Source organism: Nanorana parkeri, unplaced genomic scaffold (genome assembly GCF_000935625.1).
Source record: "Nanorana parkeri isolate BGI_ZX_2015 unplaced genomic scaffold, ASM93562v1 scaffold282, whole genome shotgun sequence".
NCBI classification, from domain to species: Eukaryota; Metazoa; Chordata; class Amphibia; order Anura; family Dicroglossidae; genus Nanorana; species Nanorana parkeri.
Window position 1 is genome coordinate 212,349 of NW_017306550.1, and position 19,616 is coordinate 231,964.

A 19,616-nucleotide genomic window follows, 5' to 3' on the forward strand; every position below is an offset into this window, starting at 1 on the left:
GGGCTTTAAACCCCCCCCCCCCCCCATGTAAAAGCAATGAAGTTTTTAAAAAAATTTAAAAAATAAAAGTAAAATTTAATTAAAAATTACTCCAGGGATATATAATAAAGAAGTTTTGAAATGCTAGAGAATTGCTTAAAAAATGCATTACACTAAAAATAAACCTATTCGATTTTCGTAGAATAAAATCGACTTGAGTTTCGTCGACTAAAACAAAAATTAATCTGATGACTAAAATGCGACTAAAAATAAAAATGGATTTTCATCAAAAGACTAAGACAAAAACGAAATTTGGAGCTAAAATTAACACTGGTTGGCAGAGGTTTGCCATGGCAGGAAAACAAGGCCCCAGGAACAAAGATGGGCATTAAAGCAAGGGTAGCCAAGTTCCGGCCCTCCAACTGTTGTGGAACTACAAATCCCATGAGGCATTGCAGGATTTTCACAGCCACAGGCATGACTCCCAGACACAGATGCAGGATGTGATTGATAGTTTCAGGCCTGGTTCACACCTAGGTGTTTTTGAGCAGTAGAAAAAGCGCTTCACAACGCCAACAGAAGAAATCTCTTGATTTTCAATGGCCGCTGTTCACATCTGAGCAGCAAAATGCCACAAACAGAAAAAAGTACATGAAAGTCTTTTGGCAGTTTGCAGCTCGTTTTTACCCCATACACTTCAATGAAAGCACCAGGAAATGCGCGACAGAAGCTTGTTGCACATTTTCATATGCGTTTGTCCATGGACCACAATGTTTAAGCTGCCAGTCAAAACGCGCTTCCTTATCTGCACAGGTTTTCCCTCACATAAAGGTGCAAAAAAAAGCTAGCTTACCTACGTGTTTCTACCTGCGCAAATATGACGATGCCTTGGTGTGAACGGGGTCTAAAGTGACACTTAGGCCTCATTCACACTGTAATCGGCCGGCACGTACAGCTCCGTGCTGCGTGTACGGCCGTATCGGGCAGCTCCCGTGAAGGACAGGTGCTGAGTGTGATTAGTACGCAGCCCCCGTCCTTCTCTATGGGACTAGGCAGCCGTACGCCCCCCTACGCTCACCTCAAGTGCAAGTCCGTAGGGGTGCATGTTTCCTGTCTTGGACGCAGACAGGATCCATCCTGTCAGCGTAAGAGTACGCTCACCCGGACGGACATGCAGGGCGGGTAAGCGTAGGGCAGCGTAGTCCCATAGAGAAGGACGGGGGCTGCGTACTAATCACATGCGCAGCCCCTGTCCTTCCCGGGAGCTGTATGTGCGGGCCGATTACAGTGTGAATGAAGCCTAAATCAGAGGGGCAGAAAAGCAGCTTTTCTGGCTAATAAAATAGCAGGCATGATGTGGCTCTAGGCAGGACTTTAATCTTCAGAAATTTCAAAATGGAGAATACGTTTAACTCTTAGGTCCTAGGAGGTCAGGACTGGAAAAAAAGGAAATCTCGTCAGCAAGGAGAGACTGAGGATGAACCCAGAGGAGCTTAGAATTGTTGATTCTGGGCCAGGGCAGCCATGTAAGAAGCAGTTTGGGGACTATCATACACACAAGCTCATGGCTTCAGGTAACCTTCTTTTGGAGAACATTGATATGGAGCCCAGTGGATGCTGACGTCCTGGAGACTATTGCACAAGGCACTCTGTGGGACTTTCTTTTGTGCAATAAATATATTTATTTAATATTACCATAAGTTTGTTTAAATCCCTTTGCTGCTACACACCATAATACTTATGGCAGCAGTAAAATGGCTAAAGCACACTTAAGGTCCTTTACAATGCAATCAACCAGCTAAGACTGACTAAAACCGCATTGTCTATATGTGTGTAACTTGTGGTTATATCAGCTGCACAGCAAGGATTCTGCCTCCACTGACTCAGATACGAGCACTAGAAGAACAACCTGTACTTGAATTGCTAAAATGGCAACATGTTATAGAAAGCATGTAAAGAAAAAAAAAAAGTGCAAGTCAATCCGAAATGACTTTCTGGCGAACGTTACAATAAATTTCGATTAAAACACTCTATAAACTTCCTTTAGCTATAATTCCTTCAGTGCCAGTTGGGTTTATATGCAAAAGCTGTCTAAACAGTTACATGCACTAGCATTCTTTTCATAATTCCATGCTTACCAGGTATCCCTCAGTCTTCTTCTGACACCACTTCAGCAAAGCATTCCTCTTAGAGCCACCATATTCTCTTGCTAGGGCTGCCAAGGGGTCCTTTCTTTCCTCCCTAAGATATGAAAATGTTAGGTAAGGTAAGGTAAGTGAACGAAGATGCTGTGATATAACCAGTTAAAAAAAAAAAAAATGATGGAGAGTGAATCTGATCATCTTTTTATACATTCAAAGATAGTAGGAACGCAAGAGAATACAAAAAAAGCTTGCTTAAAGAGACAACCTGCTGACCCTGCAGCACAGCATAGTGAGATCATAGATCAAACAAAGAGCCAGTACCAGCAAATAAGGTGCATCATAGAGAGTTCAACTGGCAAAGATGTCTGAACTGTTTTCTTTCATGAAGTTTACAGCATGCCACTAGTGCAGTTTGGATGTCTATGTACATAACCTGAAAGCTGTCTGTCTGATCTGTATATTATTTATAGCTCTGCAATCAGCAAATACCTGTGTAGAGATACAACTGCTGCCACACAGAGAGCAAGGGTTCTTCTCTACACCAGGCTGGCAGGAAACAGGCTTTGCTACTCAGACAGAATTGTAAAGTTGGCCATACACTTTACAACCATTGCACGACTTTCGTCTTGTGATGGTTGTAAGCTAATTAAAAGCTCGTACGATCTGCCCATCTTGGACAGATTGTACTTGCGATCATCGCAAGCCTGCCCCGCTGAGGGGAGGGCTTCCGATTATTGCAGTGCTGAGCGGGCAGTGTGCTCTTGCGCACACCGGCCCGTTCGGCATTTAACTCCCGAGAACGCCACTAACCCACCGACAATCGTACGATTCTCGGCGGGGTTTCAAGCCTGCTCGGGAGACAAAAGACGTGCGACTGTACAGTAGAAACGGTCGTACGCCTTCCATACACCTGCCGATTATCGTACGATCGTGGGATTTCCTGCGATTATCGTACGATAATCGACAGGTATATGGGCACCTTTAGACTTGAAACACCTTTTGTTTTGATGCACCTGGAATGTATTAAGCTGATTTAAACTGAGTGTTCAATTGGACTTTAAAACCTATATGAGATTTGAGTTTGTTAGCCGTTAGGGGTCATTCCATTTTTTTATTTGTTGCCATGTTTTGTTTTATGATTGTGCCATTCTGTTATGACCTACAGTTCAATATGAATCCCATAAGAAATAAAAGAAATGTGTTTGTGCTCACACATATGTTTTCTTTACAAATGGTACATCTATTACCAATTCTCCAAGGATATGCACACGTTTGAGCACAACTGTATATCAGACAGAAGAACTTCCCACAGCATCAATAGAGAATCTTTTATTATACATGGATATATAGTAAGGAGGTGCAGAATGTAATCAATTCCCCAAAATGTGGAGAAAGTGTGCAAGTCTTCTTTGGACAAACAATTAGGCCAAATTAACAAGAAATTCACTCAGAAAAGCCACAAAAGGAATCACATTTGGTTGGTAGTAATGATACTAACTGCATTTTTTTAAAAGTGCATAAATAGATTCAGATCTCTGTAATCTGTGGAGAATCATACAACTCTTGACTTATGACTGTGCGGACTCCTGCACTGTGGCATTCTTCACAGATCAGCATGCAGGTATTCTGGTGAATCCAAAATTTGAGGACAGCTAATTAAGCGGAGTCTGTCTTCACTATTGCTGTGCATTTTGATAAACTAAATACATAATTTTTAAAAACTGAACTTCAGACAAGCACCTAAAATACAGAGCTGAAACACTTATGTCAACTATCTTGACAGCCAAAAGAGTATTTCTTTTGTTCAGTCCCTCCTGTGATTCAGGAACCCTTGCCAGGCTACATGGCCAGGTCAGTTGGCCTAATTTTTCTGTATTGGAGTCAATAATATAATTTGGTCATACACACTTCACCTGCCTGCTGATTAGACAAAAAAGGAGCACGCGACTGTGCAAATCAGAAAATCCTAGCCTCTCCCAGCCTGAACCCCTACTGCACAGAAGTTGTAAAAGCTAGAATACAGAGTAACAAAACTGTTCCTGTGTAGACTCCGGGCATCAGCAAGAGCGCTGGATGATCTTGATTAGTTAAATCTAAAGAATCAAGCATTTGTCAATGAAACAACAAGCAGGCATAGTGACTCATTTCCTTTTATACTTAAAACCCATAATATCTGCCATAGAAGACCCTTCCAGTTACTAGACATATCTACTGAAGCGGCCCCAAAGTATAAAACAAAAACATCCAACAATGAATAAAGGCAGACAGCTAACAGATTTATTTTGCAGGGGATACTTCCACACAGTCAATTGACTTGGAGTTAGACAGTTGAAAGGCATGGAAGTTTGAGGTTTGATCAAAATATTGCTTTGCACCCAAGAGAGCTACCACTTTCCATTTCCAACAACAGTAAATCACCCCTTTTCCTGATAAAAAGTATAGCCACTTCTTATACAGCAGAAGTTTCCAACATACTATTAGATATATGGGAGATATAAATACTCATAAAGGCAGTAGGAGGCTGCAGAGACAGAGCAAAACATGAGAGGGGAGGAACAGGAGGGCTGCATAGGCAGTGAGGGGGTGCAGAGGCAGTACATTTTACAATCTGGAGCTTAACAAATAAAGCTGGCCATACACTAATATTTTCTCAGTTCAACCTGTAGGCTGAACAAAGAAAATATTAGATTCCGCAATCAACACTTGATTAAAGAATCTCCCACTGTCTTCATTGTATTCTGACAGCAGCTGCCAGCAGCTCATTGTCTGCCCATCCTGTGCATTCAAAAAATTTCTGACTTGCTCCTTTAATCAGCTGATTGAGGGATGCCGGCCAAAAGGGTGCTGACAGCGGCACCTACTGTGCGAATTTCGGCCGTTTCATCAAGGAGGAGGAGGGGGGAGGGAATATATGGCCAACTAAATTCTTTTTGGCCAGTCACAACCATCAACAAGGCACAAATTATGTTGTATAGAGAGAGAGTAAGTGAATGTACTGTTGCTGTGGCCATACAGGCAAATCTTTGCAGGGACTAGATTAGGTCGAATGGACGATTCTCCTGTGGAAGCTACCAAAGTTGAAACTTCTTCCAATATAAGATGCATGTTTCTCTGGTGGAGTAGATGACATCATTTCCATCGACACAAATTAGGATAGGACTCGTTGACATAAGGTAAGGAAAATAAGATTGACTTGTGGATGCACTGGGTGAGGATACTCCTCCTCCTCCATGCTTTCACTTTTTGATTTTGCAACCACCCGTGTCAGTGGACTCCAGAGTGCGTAGGAATCGACATCAGCTCAGCCCCAAATAATAGAGTATCTATGTGCATATAATAATTTGTAATAAATGTTTACCTAAATTGAATACCAAGCTTTTTTCTTTACTTTAAATGAATTAATTCTTGAAGATCCTGTTTTACCTGATTCGGTTCCGTGCAGTTGGTGTGACAGACGCAGTGGGAGAGGAAGAGGTGAGGGACAGCTGTGATGAGGGTGAAGTCATTGACATCAAGGGAGAAGAAGAATTCCCATCTGTAACAGTGATGTCACGTTTCAGTTCCTCACTGCTGCGGCGTGACACTAGAAAAAGGACAGAAATAACCTTACAGACAGTGTATAAAAGGAAACAGCTTTCAGTCTCAGATAATGGCACCAAGAGGACAAGTTGGGCATAGGATACAACTCCTGGCATAGCGCTCAGTCTACAAGTTTGGCTCTAAATCTGATGACCACAGTAGCAAGGAAGATAGACAGACGTGCAGAAAACACAATACGATATTACATTTATTTTAAAATGTCTGTTCATTTGCAACAATAAGGCTTGGATATATACCAACTAATAACTTTCACAGTATACCAATTATTATCCAAATTCTATTCTGCATCCACCTCATGAGACCTCAGACAAGCACAGGAAATCCCTATGGAAGTTCAGGTTAGATACTTCCTCTGAAATATTATTTCTATTCTGAGCACAGGAAGTGAAAAAACAGACCCAAAACAAAAAGGAGAAGGCAAGCAAATGCATTAGTAAGCAAGGAACACATACCAAATCATTCATTTGGAAGCTACAGAATAACTTCTACAAATAATGGTTACTGGAAAGATTAATTTCCCTACAGAAAATCAGCCACTTCTTTTTACATTATCACATACTGAACGTTACCATATGTTCCTGTGTTTGTTCTATCTTTCTAATATCTTCATAACCAGTATTCAACATTATGAAAATCTGCACAACTTTAAAGGAAATGTATAATGATTATGTGAACATTTCTCCCTTCGTTTAATAAAAAATAGCTTTATTCAGGTAACTATAAAATATTAATATTTTGCATGCTCTTGGTAAAGCTCTAGTTTAATTTAACATTTTTAGCTATACATCCATTACTGAAAGAAGTCCATTGTTTATAGAACTGAATAGCTCAAGCTGAAATTTACAAGCTCAGATAAATGATTCACTGCAGTGATGTATGCTGTAGGGACCATTTTACTGCATGAAAATGTATAGCAAGTAAAAACCTCATTCTTTCCTATGAAGCTGGCCTACACCGATGTGCTGCAGTTTAGGGTGTTTTTAAAAAGAGAAACTCTGTGGGCCCATCGACACCCAACTGAGTGTGTTACCACATGTGCTACAATGCATATAGCACAATGTAAATCCAGTAAAAAAAAGCAAGTACATTTTAAAATCGTATAGCCATTAAAAAATAATAAAGCGCTAGGGGAAAAAATGTGCAAAGGAGCGAAGGGTAAGTGTTCGGGCAAAAACCGATTTGTAAACCTGTTCGGTGTATAGCTGTGTAAAAACCAAACTAGAACACAAAATAATAAAAGGTACATATTTCGGAAGCAGTGAATGTCATTGCAGGTGTATCCTCCTCTCATGCGTTTTAAATCACAGTGATTGATTAACCTACAGTGAATGCCACATTAACTGCTTTCTACAACTAAACCTGACCACTATAGTTGCCATTTAAGGGCTTGTTCACACCATTTTCTGGTCCAGATCTGCAGACGCGGTGCTATGCGTGCAGCAAGTTTTTACTGCGTTCGACGTGTTTGTTTTTTTTTGTGTGTGTGTGGAGTGGGGGCTATCAGCTGTTAACTGCAGTGCGGTGCATTTGACGCGATTGTGCATTTCCGGACCGGAGAAAATGTGACATGCAATATTTTTCCTGTCCGGAACGGACTGCGCTGGTGAGAACTGGAGCCCATGAAACACATAGGTATACATTGGGATGAATTTCGAGCTTTACCAGAGATGGATTTTGTGCTATCTATTGTTGGGACCCGAGGTAAAGCTGCTGCTGTTCTGCTGCTAGAAGTAGTTCTTAACAGATGCTCTGCAAAAAAAAAGAAAGAAACGATGAGTGCTATTTTTTTTACAGCTCCCATAGGTACATTAGTGAGTGCAGACTTTTATTACAATGCACCCAGGGACCAAAATGTCATCAAAAATTGCTCAAGGCAACATAATGCTCAATCTTTCCTATGCTACGTACCTTGTACGGGAATTTCAGCATAACTTGGCCTCTTCTCAGACAAGCCTGGCAATGATTTAGTAGTAGATATAGGTCCACTAATGGAATGTCTCTGCAAGGAGAGAGAGAAGAGCATTTACTGGTCAAGGCTAGATTTGCAACATAACTAATTAGATGATGTAATCTGAAGGCATAATACAAGTGGAAGGTCTTGTGATATTTCACTACCGAGAGTGCAGGTGACACAAAGAAATGAAGAGGTCTATTTAGAAAAGTTTTCACCCAAGATTCATACAACCTTCACCCAGGATTTACACATCCAATGGAATCGAGTTAGAAAAAAGTGAAAATTGTAATAAAACATTTAAAAATAGGCCCCTAAGTGTCACAATGTATGAACACAACTTTATACATGCCATCCAGAACAATAAACAGTAGATGGAGGTACTATAATACCTAAAGCCATAACCTTTTTCTTTTTTGTATGGCAGTGTTAAAACTCCTGTCAAGTTTCTACTGTTGTCTGTGCCCTCACTCGGCAGCTTTCTTTGTCCTGGTGAACAATGTCACTAGGACACAAAGTGATAGGAAACCCAAATTTTGTTGTCGCTCACTAGAACTGGAGGTGAGGGTTCCAATGGGGACACCTATAAAAGAGTGGATTTCCTCTCACTTTACAGAGTTTTCCCTTTTTGTTGAGTCTCTGGGGAAGGTAGTAAAGAAAATATCTGTGAAGGGATCTAGCAAATACAATACAATGTCTCCATACTCCATTAAAAACTATAACAATTTTTTTGTTTTTTAATTAGGGTGCCTACATATAGCCAGAATGTTTGCCCAATCTGGTTGCTTTGAGAACAATTGTATGCCTATATGACCTTTTCCTAATGACCCTAGGAGAAAAACTGACCAACCAGGATGAATGTTTGCAACTGATTGCCATTTTCTGCCCACTTTTCCTATGCAAAACAGGCATAAACATATACACGGATTCTTTGCAAGAATGATCACTCAGAGGCCTGTTCAAGAATACATTGCAGCCTAAATACATATAGAAATCTTTCAATCCATTTCTCCACCACATGTTGGGGAAAAAACAAGGGAGGCATGTCAGGTACTATAAAAGTCACAATCTCGATGGGAACACCTCTGCCTTTTGGCCTCCAAGAAAACCATTCTCACTAACTGGCTGCTCCCTAAAGTACCTGATACAGACGACCTAATTACAACCCTTCGTAAGCTCATGCCTTAAGACAAATCTGATTCCCATCTTGATGAGAAACGAACAGGTCGATTCTTTAACACGTGGTCGGCATTCCTTGCCTCGACTCTATCCCTAGATCAACTTAAGGAAATTATGTTGACCTTTCAACACTCGAAATGGTATGATAGAGCCAAGTTGGAAGGCTCCTTGGGGGCCTTGGATGAATTATGAGCTTAAGGCTGGAGCCCCTTTCCTCATACTATAAAAAATGTCCCATATCACTAGGATCAGTATTGGTTGCGGTCTACCCTTGCCCATTGCTCTACGATCCTCCTCATCCCTTGACACTCAGTTTGTCCCGGTTTCGTCCCTTTATCACTACGATCTTACATGGTGTACCCCAAAATTAGTTCATATCGATCTGATAATATTGGTGAAGCATTAGATGTTTATCTTATTTTACCTCTTCTCTCTTTACCCTTCTGGTTTATCGACAACTGATCATAAGTTGTTGCAATGTTTGCTATGCAGATAACGGATGCTCTCACAGTTGTTTTTTACTGACATAGCCGTTATCTATACATGTCATAGAATGTATTAAGCATATGCCAATCTGTTACGATGGTTTTACATGTGTATCTGCTGTGAATGTTTGAAAAATGTCAATAAATATCACATGCAAAAAAAAAAGTCACAGTGAAGAACAGGGCAACAGTTCTTTATGTAACAAAGATGAGAGAAATGTCTGAGGAAAGCCCTGAAAGATGCTAAAGGAAACGTCTGTGCAACAGGTTTGGTAAGGAAGGAAGGCTTTAATATCATGTATGCAATCTAAAGCCCTAGACAGTTAATTTCCTGTGTCCGACATTTCTCAATTATGACTATGATCCATAAGCAGAAAGCCTAGAAAATTGCATCATCCTAAAGTTCATGAGCCATTTTTTTCAGTCTTAATTTGCATAACCAAATGCAAAGCCTTTTCCCTCATAAGACCTTTTTTTCTTTAAGGGATGAATCAATACATGAGCAGTCAATAAACATACTTTTTGTACAAAAGACATTAAATATATGCATCAAATGATTGTTTGGCAGTTACCTGCATGGGCGACACAGCGGCAGCAGGCGGTGTCTTCATAGGGCTGGGGCTCAGAGGAGTGCGGGGAATTGTGGTTGCCGCTGCAGCTGTTGCCACCACTGCTGCAGGAGCGGGGGCTATAAAACAAAGAAATACGAGTTTCTGTAGTGCTTTGAGAGAGTTCTGACCTAAATTGGCTTAATATGTCTTTAATATTACCTGGAGAGGATGCATTATCAAAGGATTTGATAAGAGTCTTGACAGTGGGTGTGGGCTCAGAAGACGTGGAAGACCTGCGACTAAGACCCATTCCCTGTCTCAAGGCAGCAAGATCCCTCTCCACGGCATTCATGTAATTATAAACACGACCACGTTCCTCCTCCTGTCTGGAGAGGCATGAAAAGAAAAAAAAAGAACAAATTAGAAAAGCAGATATACACACACAAGTAGGGATGCACCGATACCAAGTATCGATATATTTTTTTTCGGTACTCCAGATACCGAATACGGATACCGGAAGACCCATTAAGGAAGCTGGACAGCAAGTCATTACACCAAGTGACGAGGAAGTATGGAGCGGGACGGATAATGACTCGCCGCTCAGCTTCCTGGTTGGCCAGCTTTCCGACCAATCAGGAAGCGAGTCATTACATGCCGCCAGGCTTCCTGATTGGCCGGGAAACCAGCTCCATGTGACGAGAGAGCATGGAGCTGGCTTCAAGGCCATTCAGGAAGCCGGGGGGGCCCTTTAAGGAATTTCTTAAAGGGCCTACACTACCAGATTATAATGATCATATGCTACTGTACTAGTGTTCTTACTTGCGAGATGCAGCATTCTCCAGTTCCTTGTTAAGCTTTTCATTCCTCTCTATTGCTTCTTGCAACCGCCGTTTAAGTTCTCCAATTTCTTCCTGTGCTTCAGATTTGATGTCATTAGCAATTACAACAGCAGTTTGCAAATCAGCCTGAAACTGGCGCCATTCAGCAGATTCCTCCTGTGATAATCATCAATAAAAGGTACATTTTAGGACTGTAGTGTAAAATACAAATCCAATAGAAAACACCTAGCAAAGCAGACAGCACCAAATTTGTAACTTACTTATTGCTGCCCTTAAATGATTTAAAAACAATGCCAGGAAGCATTCCATTTTTGCAGAGTTCCATTTTAAAATGGCATCTTCCTCTTATGACCTTGTTACCTCATATAACTGAGTGATCTGGGTGTCACTTGGCAGCCCTGACAAAGGCATCACATAGATCCAATCAATTACTTTGGACACAGTGGCAAGTTCACTAGCTGAGTAGGTGGGGCTGCAGATAGCGTTACTGAAGCTGGTCATACAGTGATTTAATTTCGGCCAAGGTCATGCTGACTTGGGCAAAATTCGACCAGTGAGGGGCCTAGCTGATAGTCGATAATTCTTGGGCGAACAGTGACTCTGGCAATCAGATTCAGATAATCTGACAGCAGCAGATGTGACAATAGCCCGATGGGGGGAAAAATATGCCAAACTTCACACTGATATCAGGAGCAGTAGGAACAGGGGCAGTAGGAACAGTATTAACACATAATCTAACATGGATAAAACAGGGAATTGCTCTGGCCATTAATCTGTAGCTCTGAGGTTCAAGTATAGAAAGCAATTACACTGTAGACTGTTATACTGTATTAACAAGAGACAAAAGTTGCAGGTGGGCGATTCAATTTGCTGGCTACCAAAAATAATACCACATGTTGATGTGCTGACACTTTAAAAGGGAGACCACCACCCAACTATTTGGAGGAAGTTGTTTTTGAGATAAACATGTTAAAGAAGAACTCCAGGAATTTTAAACATGCACTGCAAGGGTAATGTGCTCAAATAAAGCAGATATACTCCCTTGATCCTGCCGGGTAGCTAGAGTGGTCCCTGCAGCCTCTTTTCCCCCGGGCTCCGGTGGTCTAAGGACCACTGATGTCATCACATTGACAATGAATCTTGCATCAGAATTGAAGATGCAGAGGGCCGGAGCAGAGGCGGAGAGAGGGAAGTGCTGAACACCACAGGACCAAGGATCAAGTGAGTATATCTGCTTTGAGTCAAACAAGCACTTAACCCTTGCAGTGTGCCCCACTGGGTAACCTTTTAAATTCTGCCATCTATTAGTCGATAGGCTGCTAACTCAAGGAGCTTCTCTACTGCAGACTGGGGTGCCTTACAGAGAGTTGAAATCAGGGGTATCCGGCCACATCCAGCCAATATCCACAGACACTTTAGCCATCAATCACACACACAGTGCATGGTGTCCTTACCCTTAACTTCCTATTCAATATTTTGATTTCACGCTCCATGTCATGTTTCTGATCCTGCAGCTTTTTTACAGCATCTGTATGGCAAAAGCAAAAATAGTAAAGTAGGGGATGCACCCAACAGTGAACTAATATGCAATGGTACATGACTCACTTCTAGTGAGCTAATGTTTTTCAAGGATAAAACCCTGGGGATAGATTTATATAGACAAAGGTGTAGAAGGAAAATAAGAATATTTAGATTTCAGCTATTAGCTACATGTGAAAGAAGACTTGATAAGTACAGCCTTGACACCTCCTTGGGGTAACATTTCTGTCCAGCGATGACAAATGTTGATAAAGCTGTTAGACTTATTGTTTCAGCCACGGAGCAGAAGGAAAAAAGGCACGTACAGAACAGGATGTCACCTAAAGTCCGTTTGTAACTATGTCATTATAAGCTGCTGTCACTCTACTTCGGAAACACTATAATTAGGACAATGGACTTTTGAAGAGATGAATGAGTGTACTGAGAACAGGAGGACAGTAAATTAAATCTGAACTACAGTAAATTCTTTTGGTTACAGCAAAGAAGACAAATAAATATATAGAGATACACAATACATATTTAGTGATTTGCATCTTCTAACCTTCTAACCATATAGAGAAATGTATCTGCAAATACTTATTGTACATACTAGGGGGGATTGATCAAAACTGGAGCAGGCAGAATCTGGAGCAGTTGCCCATGGCAACCAATCAGCATCTCTCTTCAGTTTGCTCAGGTAAGAAGTTGAAAATGAGACAAAAAAGCTGATTGGTTGCATTTCAGATTTTGTCTGCTCCAGTTTTGATCAATTTCCCCCCATTGTGCCTTATTACAAGCATCTTACAAACTTTACATAAATCAATGGGGTTGACTTACTTAAAGTGATATTAAAGCCACATACACTAAACAGTAAAATTAAGCAATATGTAGGGGAGTGTGAGCGGATCTGAGGAGATATGGAAATTGCAAGCAAACAGTATTATGACATTATGCATCTGTAGACATTTGGTGCAAACTATGGAGTGGCTATAATGCAATCTTTGATACTTCCAGTATTCTGTTGTTTATCTCTGTAGCATTTAAAAAAATGAAAAGAAAGAATAAAAAAAGAAAAGAAAAATTAAACTAAACGTATAATGGTACTTTAGATAAACATTATACCTTCATACTTTTTGTCACCAGTTGCCTTTAAAAAAATAACAGTATATTGTCCTACTTTGTGAGAAGATAAATAGTGTTTTCAGCAGCATGACCTGGACCTGTATTTGCACCCTCCTTTACTGAGAAAAAGCTCTTCCTGGGCACCAGTAGAGGGTGCCGTTGGAAGAAGGAAGATTTGCTCTAGATTTGAAGAATAGGCAACCCCTCTACCAGGAACACATTTTTCAGAGAACAGCAGGAAGTATTCAGAGCCAGGAGGCTCCAGGCAAAATTGCTGGAAACATGAATTATCTTCAGTAAAAGTGAACATCAATATTGGCATTTTTTCAGAGATCGCTAGGACAAATTTAAATGTATACATTTTAGGGCTGTGGAAATTAACGATTAATTTCTCGATTAATCGTTAATCTTTTTGATCGATTACAAATTTTTTTGATTGCTAATGAAAATACTCACCTCTCCGCCGGCTTCCGGGAGTCCGGTCGGAGATCCGGGAACGTCACGGACATCGACGTCACCGGACTCCTTCCCCAAGTGGCTCCGTCGGCTAACGTAGGGACGGGGGAGGAGTCCGGTGACGTCGATGTCCCCAAGTGGCTCCGTCGGCTAACAAAGGGAGGGGGGAGGAGTCCGGTGACGTTGATGTCCGTGACATCACCAGACTCCTCCCTCCTTCCCTTCATTAGCCGACGGAGCCACTTGGGCCGGTGAGTTTGCCCAAGAAACTTGTTCTGCCCTATCAATTTTTAAATAGGTTATACTTACATGTAAAGGGAACATCACTGTGCAGCCTGCTAATTTACATCGAACCTTTCTTCTACAATCTTCTCAGCTGGTCAGTGTGCCCACAAGTGTGGACCAAACTCCAAGGCATTGGCCTATACACATACAGCACAGCAATGAAGTAATAAAATGAACTAGGATCACACTAATCCAGCACGTTATTATTCTGAGTTGCCCCACTCAAGCGGTGGCCATATTGAGTGGGGCACGTGAGATTAATAACGTGCTGGATTAGTGTGATCCTAGTTCATTTTATTACTTCATTGCTGTGCTGTATGTGTATAGGCCAATGTAGTTGGATCTGTATGTGCGTTATAATTAATCAAAATTAATCGATTACATTTTTTTTCAATTAATCGAATACGAAAATTTTTAATCAGTAACAGCCCTAAAACATTTCAACGAAATTACACTATTAATCCTCATTCCCTTAAATATACCACTTACCATGTGTGAAGAAGCTGAACTTAAAAATAGTGTCAAATGTGCATGACCTGCAAATCGTACTAGGAACAAAAGTTACCCAACAGGAAAGCCGTGAGGAGTAGAACAAAAAGGTATCTAATGATCTAGTACATAGCTAATAAGCAAGAAAAAAAATACTCCAAATGTTTTGGCTGTAGGACATAAAGGATATCAAGGTACTGAAACCTTTGCTTACACAATTCCACAATCATCTTAATTTCAGAGCGCACAACTTCACTCTTTTCAATGTTAGGACACTGACAGCTCCCAAGTTTTCCAACATAGTCCCTTTAAAAATGTCACAATGTTTTTCCTACACTGCCTTCTCCATCACTCTCCTCTTCTGAAGTTCATTGTATAAGTCTGTTTTCCTGTTTCTCCGAGTATCGCTGATTTATCGTCCTCCAGGACCGGTAGCACACTTCCTTGACAACTTCTCTGCCTGGCTACCCTATTTTCTTTCCTCTGAAACACCCGCAGCCATTCTTGATGACTTTAATGTCCCCATCAATAGTAACACCACAGCAACCTCTCAGCTACTCAGCCTAACACAATGGACTCCCACTCCTACTCACTCTGATAGTAACACCCTTGATCTCATTTTCTTCCACCTCTGCACTCCCTGCAATCTCACCAACACCCCTTTGCCGCTCTCAGATCACAACCTCATCAGATTCACACTCTCCCTATCATTAGCCCCCCACCACTCTAACCAGCAAACCACTACCCATAGAAACCTTCGCCATTTTAACTAATCTCTTGTTTACTCTGCAACAGACCACCTTTACGACAAAAACACAACCCTTTTCCTGCCCTGACCTTGCCAGTTCTCTCTACAAATCGCTCCTTCTCATTCTGTAGGGACATACTTACCCCTCTCACCACTGACAGAATCAGGTCCCGTCCAATATAGCCCTGGTAGATAGATGACACTAGAAGACTCAGAAAGACATAGTCGTGCTCTTGAGCGACTATGTTATAAATCCAAATCCATGCAAGACTTCACCCAATATAAATCTGCCCTCCAAAAATACAGTACCCGCTTCCATACAGCCAAACAGACCTATTTAATCACACTTATTAACAACCTCTCATCAGCCTATTTCTAGCTTCAACTTCCTACTTCATCCCCCTCCGCCTTCTCCAACGCATTGACTGTCCAGGAGATTGCCAATCACTTCAAAGATAAGATTGACGCAATTCGCCATGAAGTCTCCTACAGGACTTCTCCGCAGTGTCTTCCATCCTCTTGAACTCCCCAATCTGTCCGCTTATCTTCTATGCTGTCCACCTTTAGGCAATCCTTGAAAACTCATCTCTTCAGGGAAGCCTATCCCACCTCAACATAACTATCCTTTTACTTCTTCCACTAACTCAATCTAAACAATTATTACCTTTTGTCTCACTGGTCTCTCCGACTAGATTGTAAGCTCTCACGAGCTGTATGTAGCTCTGCATTTATTTATACATCATGAAATGTAATTATTTTTAAAAGGAAGCAGCACAAGTACCTGAATCTTTACCTTGTATCAGCCTCCCTAAATCTCCTGTATACCAGGTTTTGCTGCAGTGCTCACATGTTAAACAAGAGACTAGCCTCATAGGAAGAGAAAGCAGAGTGTAGAGGATGAACTTGTCAGTCTTCTACTTTTCCTTTCACTGTCCAGTCACAGACTGCGGGAGGGATAAGACCTCTTGGTGTTGCTTAACTGCAGCAGAGAAACCTTAAAGGTGCCCATACACCTTACGACCATCGCAAGACTTTTGTCTTGCGAAGGTCGTATGCTGCTTGAAAGCCCGTACGATCTACACCCTCTTGGACAGGGAAGATCGTACTTGCGATCATCGAAAGCCCGCCACGCTGAGGGGCGGGCTTCCGATGACGGCAATGCAGAAACAAAAACACATCAGGCAAAACAAGCCTGTTTTGCCTGATGAAGGGGTTCCTGTGTGTCCCCGAAACGTCGCACTAAGTGTGTTATTTTGCTTTTGATGTACGTCAATAGATAGACGTAATCGATTTATTATTGGAGTGCCGGTGTCTATTTCTTTTCCGTAGAGTAGAAACAGTCGCACGTCTTAGTTCACACTGCTCGATTCTCGTACGATCGCGGGATTTCGCCCGATTCTCGTACGAGAATCGAGCAGTGTATGGGCACCTTAAGTCTCCTGCCCTGCCAGACAAGCCCATGCTGTGTGGAAGGCCTGTGTAAACTACAGGACTGGATTGAAAAAAATACAAACACGTTGACAGGTTTGACAGCTCCCACATGTGCGTTTCATCTGTGTTTATTTAGCCTTCAGCCTGAAGTTCAGATTTAAAGAAAACTAAAGATGCACTAACCTGATGGTTATAAAAATGCCAATAACCTAAAATAGTCCCTTGGTTGATGTGCCAAGCCACCACGTTTAAAGTGATGGAAAATGATTTCGGGTTAGTGAAGACTAAAAGAGGAATGACCTTGTGGTTGGTGAATTGCTGCACATTTGCAAGCAAAAACAGAACTTACTCTCCAGATCGGATATGATGAGGTTGTCATGTAGCTTCACAGCTCTGTGCTGTTCTACTTCATCTTCCAGTTCAAATATGGTCTCCTTCATGTCACTGCGTTCCGTCTCCTTTTCTTCCAATTCACTCCTCACCTTATCAAGTGCCAGGGTCAGTTCTGCCACCTGTTTTTGTGCTTCTTCACGGAATGCTCTATATTCATCTTCCAGCTAAAGAAGTTCATATGAAAAAGTCAAATACAAATGCCATACAAGTACTACACCGCATCTTACCAGAATACAACTGTTTACATTGGGAACTAGTAAAAGCACCCCTCCATTTTATAAAATAATGCAACATTATATAATATTCATACCTTATCAAAGGCGTCTTGCATACGTCTGAGATCATTCTGTACATGCACCAACTCTTCCTGCAAGTTCCCAGCCAGAGCTTCTGCTTTCTCTTTATCAGAACGCACGCTTTCCAGTAGGTTCTGGATGTGAGATGCATCATCAGAGCTGTGAATAGAGTATAGTTCTGCAACTCGTTGTTTCTCTTGCTCTAACTGGGACTTGAGACGTGAACATTCAGCCTGCTCAGCATTGAGGGATGCTTTATAGTCCTCTAGGGTGGCTGCCAATGCCTGCTTTGCAAGTTGTTCAGCTTCAGCAATGCGCTCCGTATGGTGGTTCCGCTCCTTAAGTGCTCGAATCACGTCTTGAGCATCCTTGTTATCTTGCTCTGCCATCTTTAGAGTGTTGCTCAAATGCTGTTGGACACCCAACAACTGCTCACGCTCAAAGCGACTGTTGTCAGCCATTTCCATGTATCTCTGCTCTAGTTCTAAGTAACGGCTACTTTTGAGGTCTTCGTCCAAGGAGTACTGTACATGGTGCTCATCAAGTAACGCTCGTGCATACTCCAACTGACGACTGAACAGTTCCAACTTATCACTCTGTTGGCAAAGAGAGTCCATCAAGATGACCTTCTCTTCACCCAGCCGTTCATTCTCACTATTTAGCTCCTGTGTGATCTGCTGCAAGTCAGCCAGCTCCTGAAGAGTAGCTTGCAGCTCCTCAGCTGTGCTATGTTGGTTTTCCTCCATTTGGTGAATCCGCTCTGTCAGACAGGCCACTGACACTTCACTCACATTGCCACTGCTACCTTTTCGTGATCGTTCAGTACTTGGAAGGCCTTCTGATTCAGAGGATGATGATGGGGCATCCAAAGCATCATCACTAGAGGTGAGTGGCTGGTAAACCTCACTGCATTCACTATCTAAATTATCCATGGAACTACTCCTCCTTTCACCAGTCAGTGTGCTTTCATCCTGGCTCAGGAGGTCCTCCATAGATCCAGGAGCAGAGCCCTCCACGGAGGAGGCCAATGTGCCTCCCCCACAGTCACTGTGGCTGCCAGCAGCCATATCCATGGATTGGTAACAGTAAAGCTTCTCTGTAACATCAATTTGTTGACCCAATGAAAAACCCAATGCATTTAGCCGATCCTTAAGCATTCTGTTCTCGTTTTTCAGTTGCTGTAGTTCTTCCCGCACAACAGCATTCTGCTCTTCTAACTGAAATACAGGGGGATCCTCAGGACTCTTATCAGAGATGCCATGTCCAAGCTGTGCTTTGATGTCCCTTAGCTCAGTGCGGAGAAGCAAAATCTCAGCATCTTTGTTTTTGGCCAGACCAAGCAGGTCCTTCACCTTGGCTTCAAGAGCTGCACGATCACTGATTTGATTATCAGATTTGGATTTGCTCATACGAAGAACATCTGACTCTGCACGAGCTCGAGATCGTTTAGTTGGGGCAGTTACCTCTCCTGTGTTAACACCAGATCCTTGTGGTTTTTTGCTAGCATTCAGGCGAGATCTCTCTCTGACTCTTTCTCGAGAAGATCCTACTTCTTTTGCCCCAGATGAGCCACTTTTCTTACTAATAGAGTTGCTGCCTGTGTAGAATAGACAATCACAGCAATATTAAATAAAAACACAAGAGACATTTGAGGCTACCAAGATTGGTTTACAAAATCAAACAGCAAATTCAAAGTTCACAAAGCAACCACCGTTCATATTCTTCGTCCTGTGGTCACACAACCCCATCCCTCGTCGACGCAGGCACGAAAAGCACAATGCTGCTTGATACTGGTTCTCGCAGAAACAATTGCCGCACAAACGACAGATATCACAAGATGGACAATGTTTATTCCCGAAGTCAAAACATGCAGTAAACAAACACAGGCTCCTCCAACTCTAACATGTTAGAGTTGGAGAAGCCTGTGTTCGTTTACTGCATGTTTTGACTACGGGAATAAACATTGTCCACCTTGTGATATCAGTCGTTTGTGCGGCAATTGTTTGTGCGAGAGCAAATTCCAAGTGATACTGTGTCCAGATCATATTATAAACAAGCCGCATAAGCACTTCATAACAAGCCTTTAGCTACATTCAACTCTGTAGCTAAAGGCATTGAAGACAAACTCACCTTCAAATTTCTCAACAGAG

General features: G+C 41.9%; 1 protein-coding gene across 2 annotated transcripts in view; it reads right to left on the reverse strand.

Moving 5' to 3' along the window:
* The window catches only part of SPECC1L (sperm antigen with calponin homology and coiled-coil domains 1 like), a 72,812-nt gene that overhangs the window by 14,619 nt on the left and 38,577 nt on the right, over positions 1-19,616 (reverse strand). The window contains exons 4-13 of one of the 2 annotated variants that reach the window (XM_018557420.1): positions 17,481-19,063; positions 17,127-17,334; positions 12,183-12,256; positions 10,709-10,884; positions 10,109-10,275; positions 9,911-10,026; positions 7,632-7,722; positions 7,386-7,472; positions 5,547-5,706; positions 2,118-2,220 (exon numbers count right to left, since the gene is read on the reverse strand). In XM_018557420.1, the coding sequence (XP_018412922.1) occupies positions 2,118-2,220; positions 5,547-5,706; positions 7,386-7,472; positions 7,632-7,722; positions 9,911-10,026; positions 10,109-10,275; positions 10,709-10,884; positions 12,183-12,256; positions 17,127-17,334; positions 17,481-19,063 (2,765 nt within the window). The remainder of the gene's footprint in view (positions 1-2,117; positions 2,221-5,546; positions 5,707-7,385; positions 7,473-7,631; positions 7,723-9,910; positions 10,027-10,108; positions 10,276-10,708; positions 10,885-12,182; positions 12,257-17,126; positions 17,335-17,480; positions 19,064-19,616) is intronic. The other variant, XM_018557421.1, reaches the window with a different exon arrangement.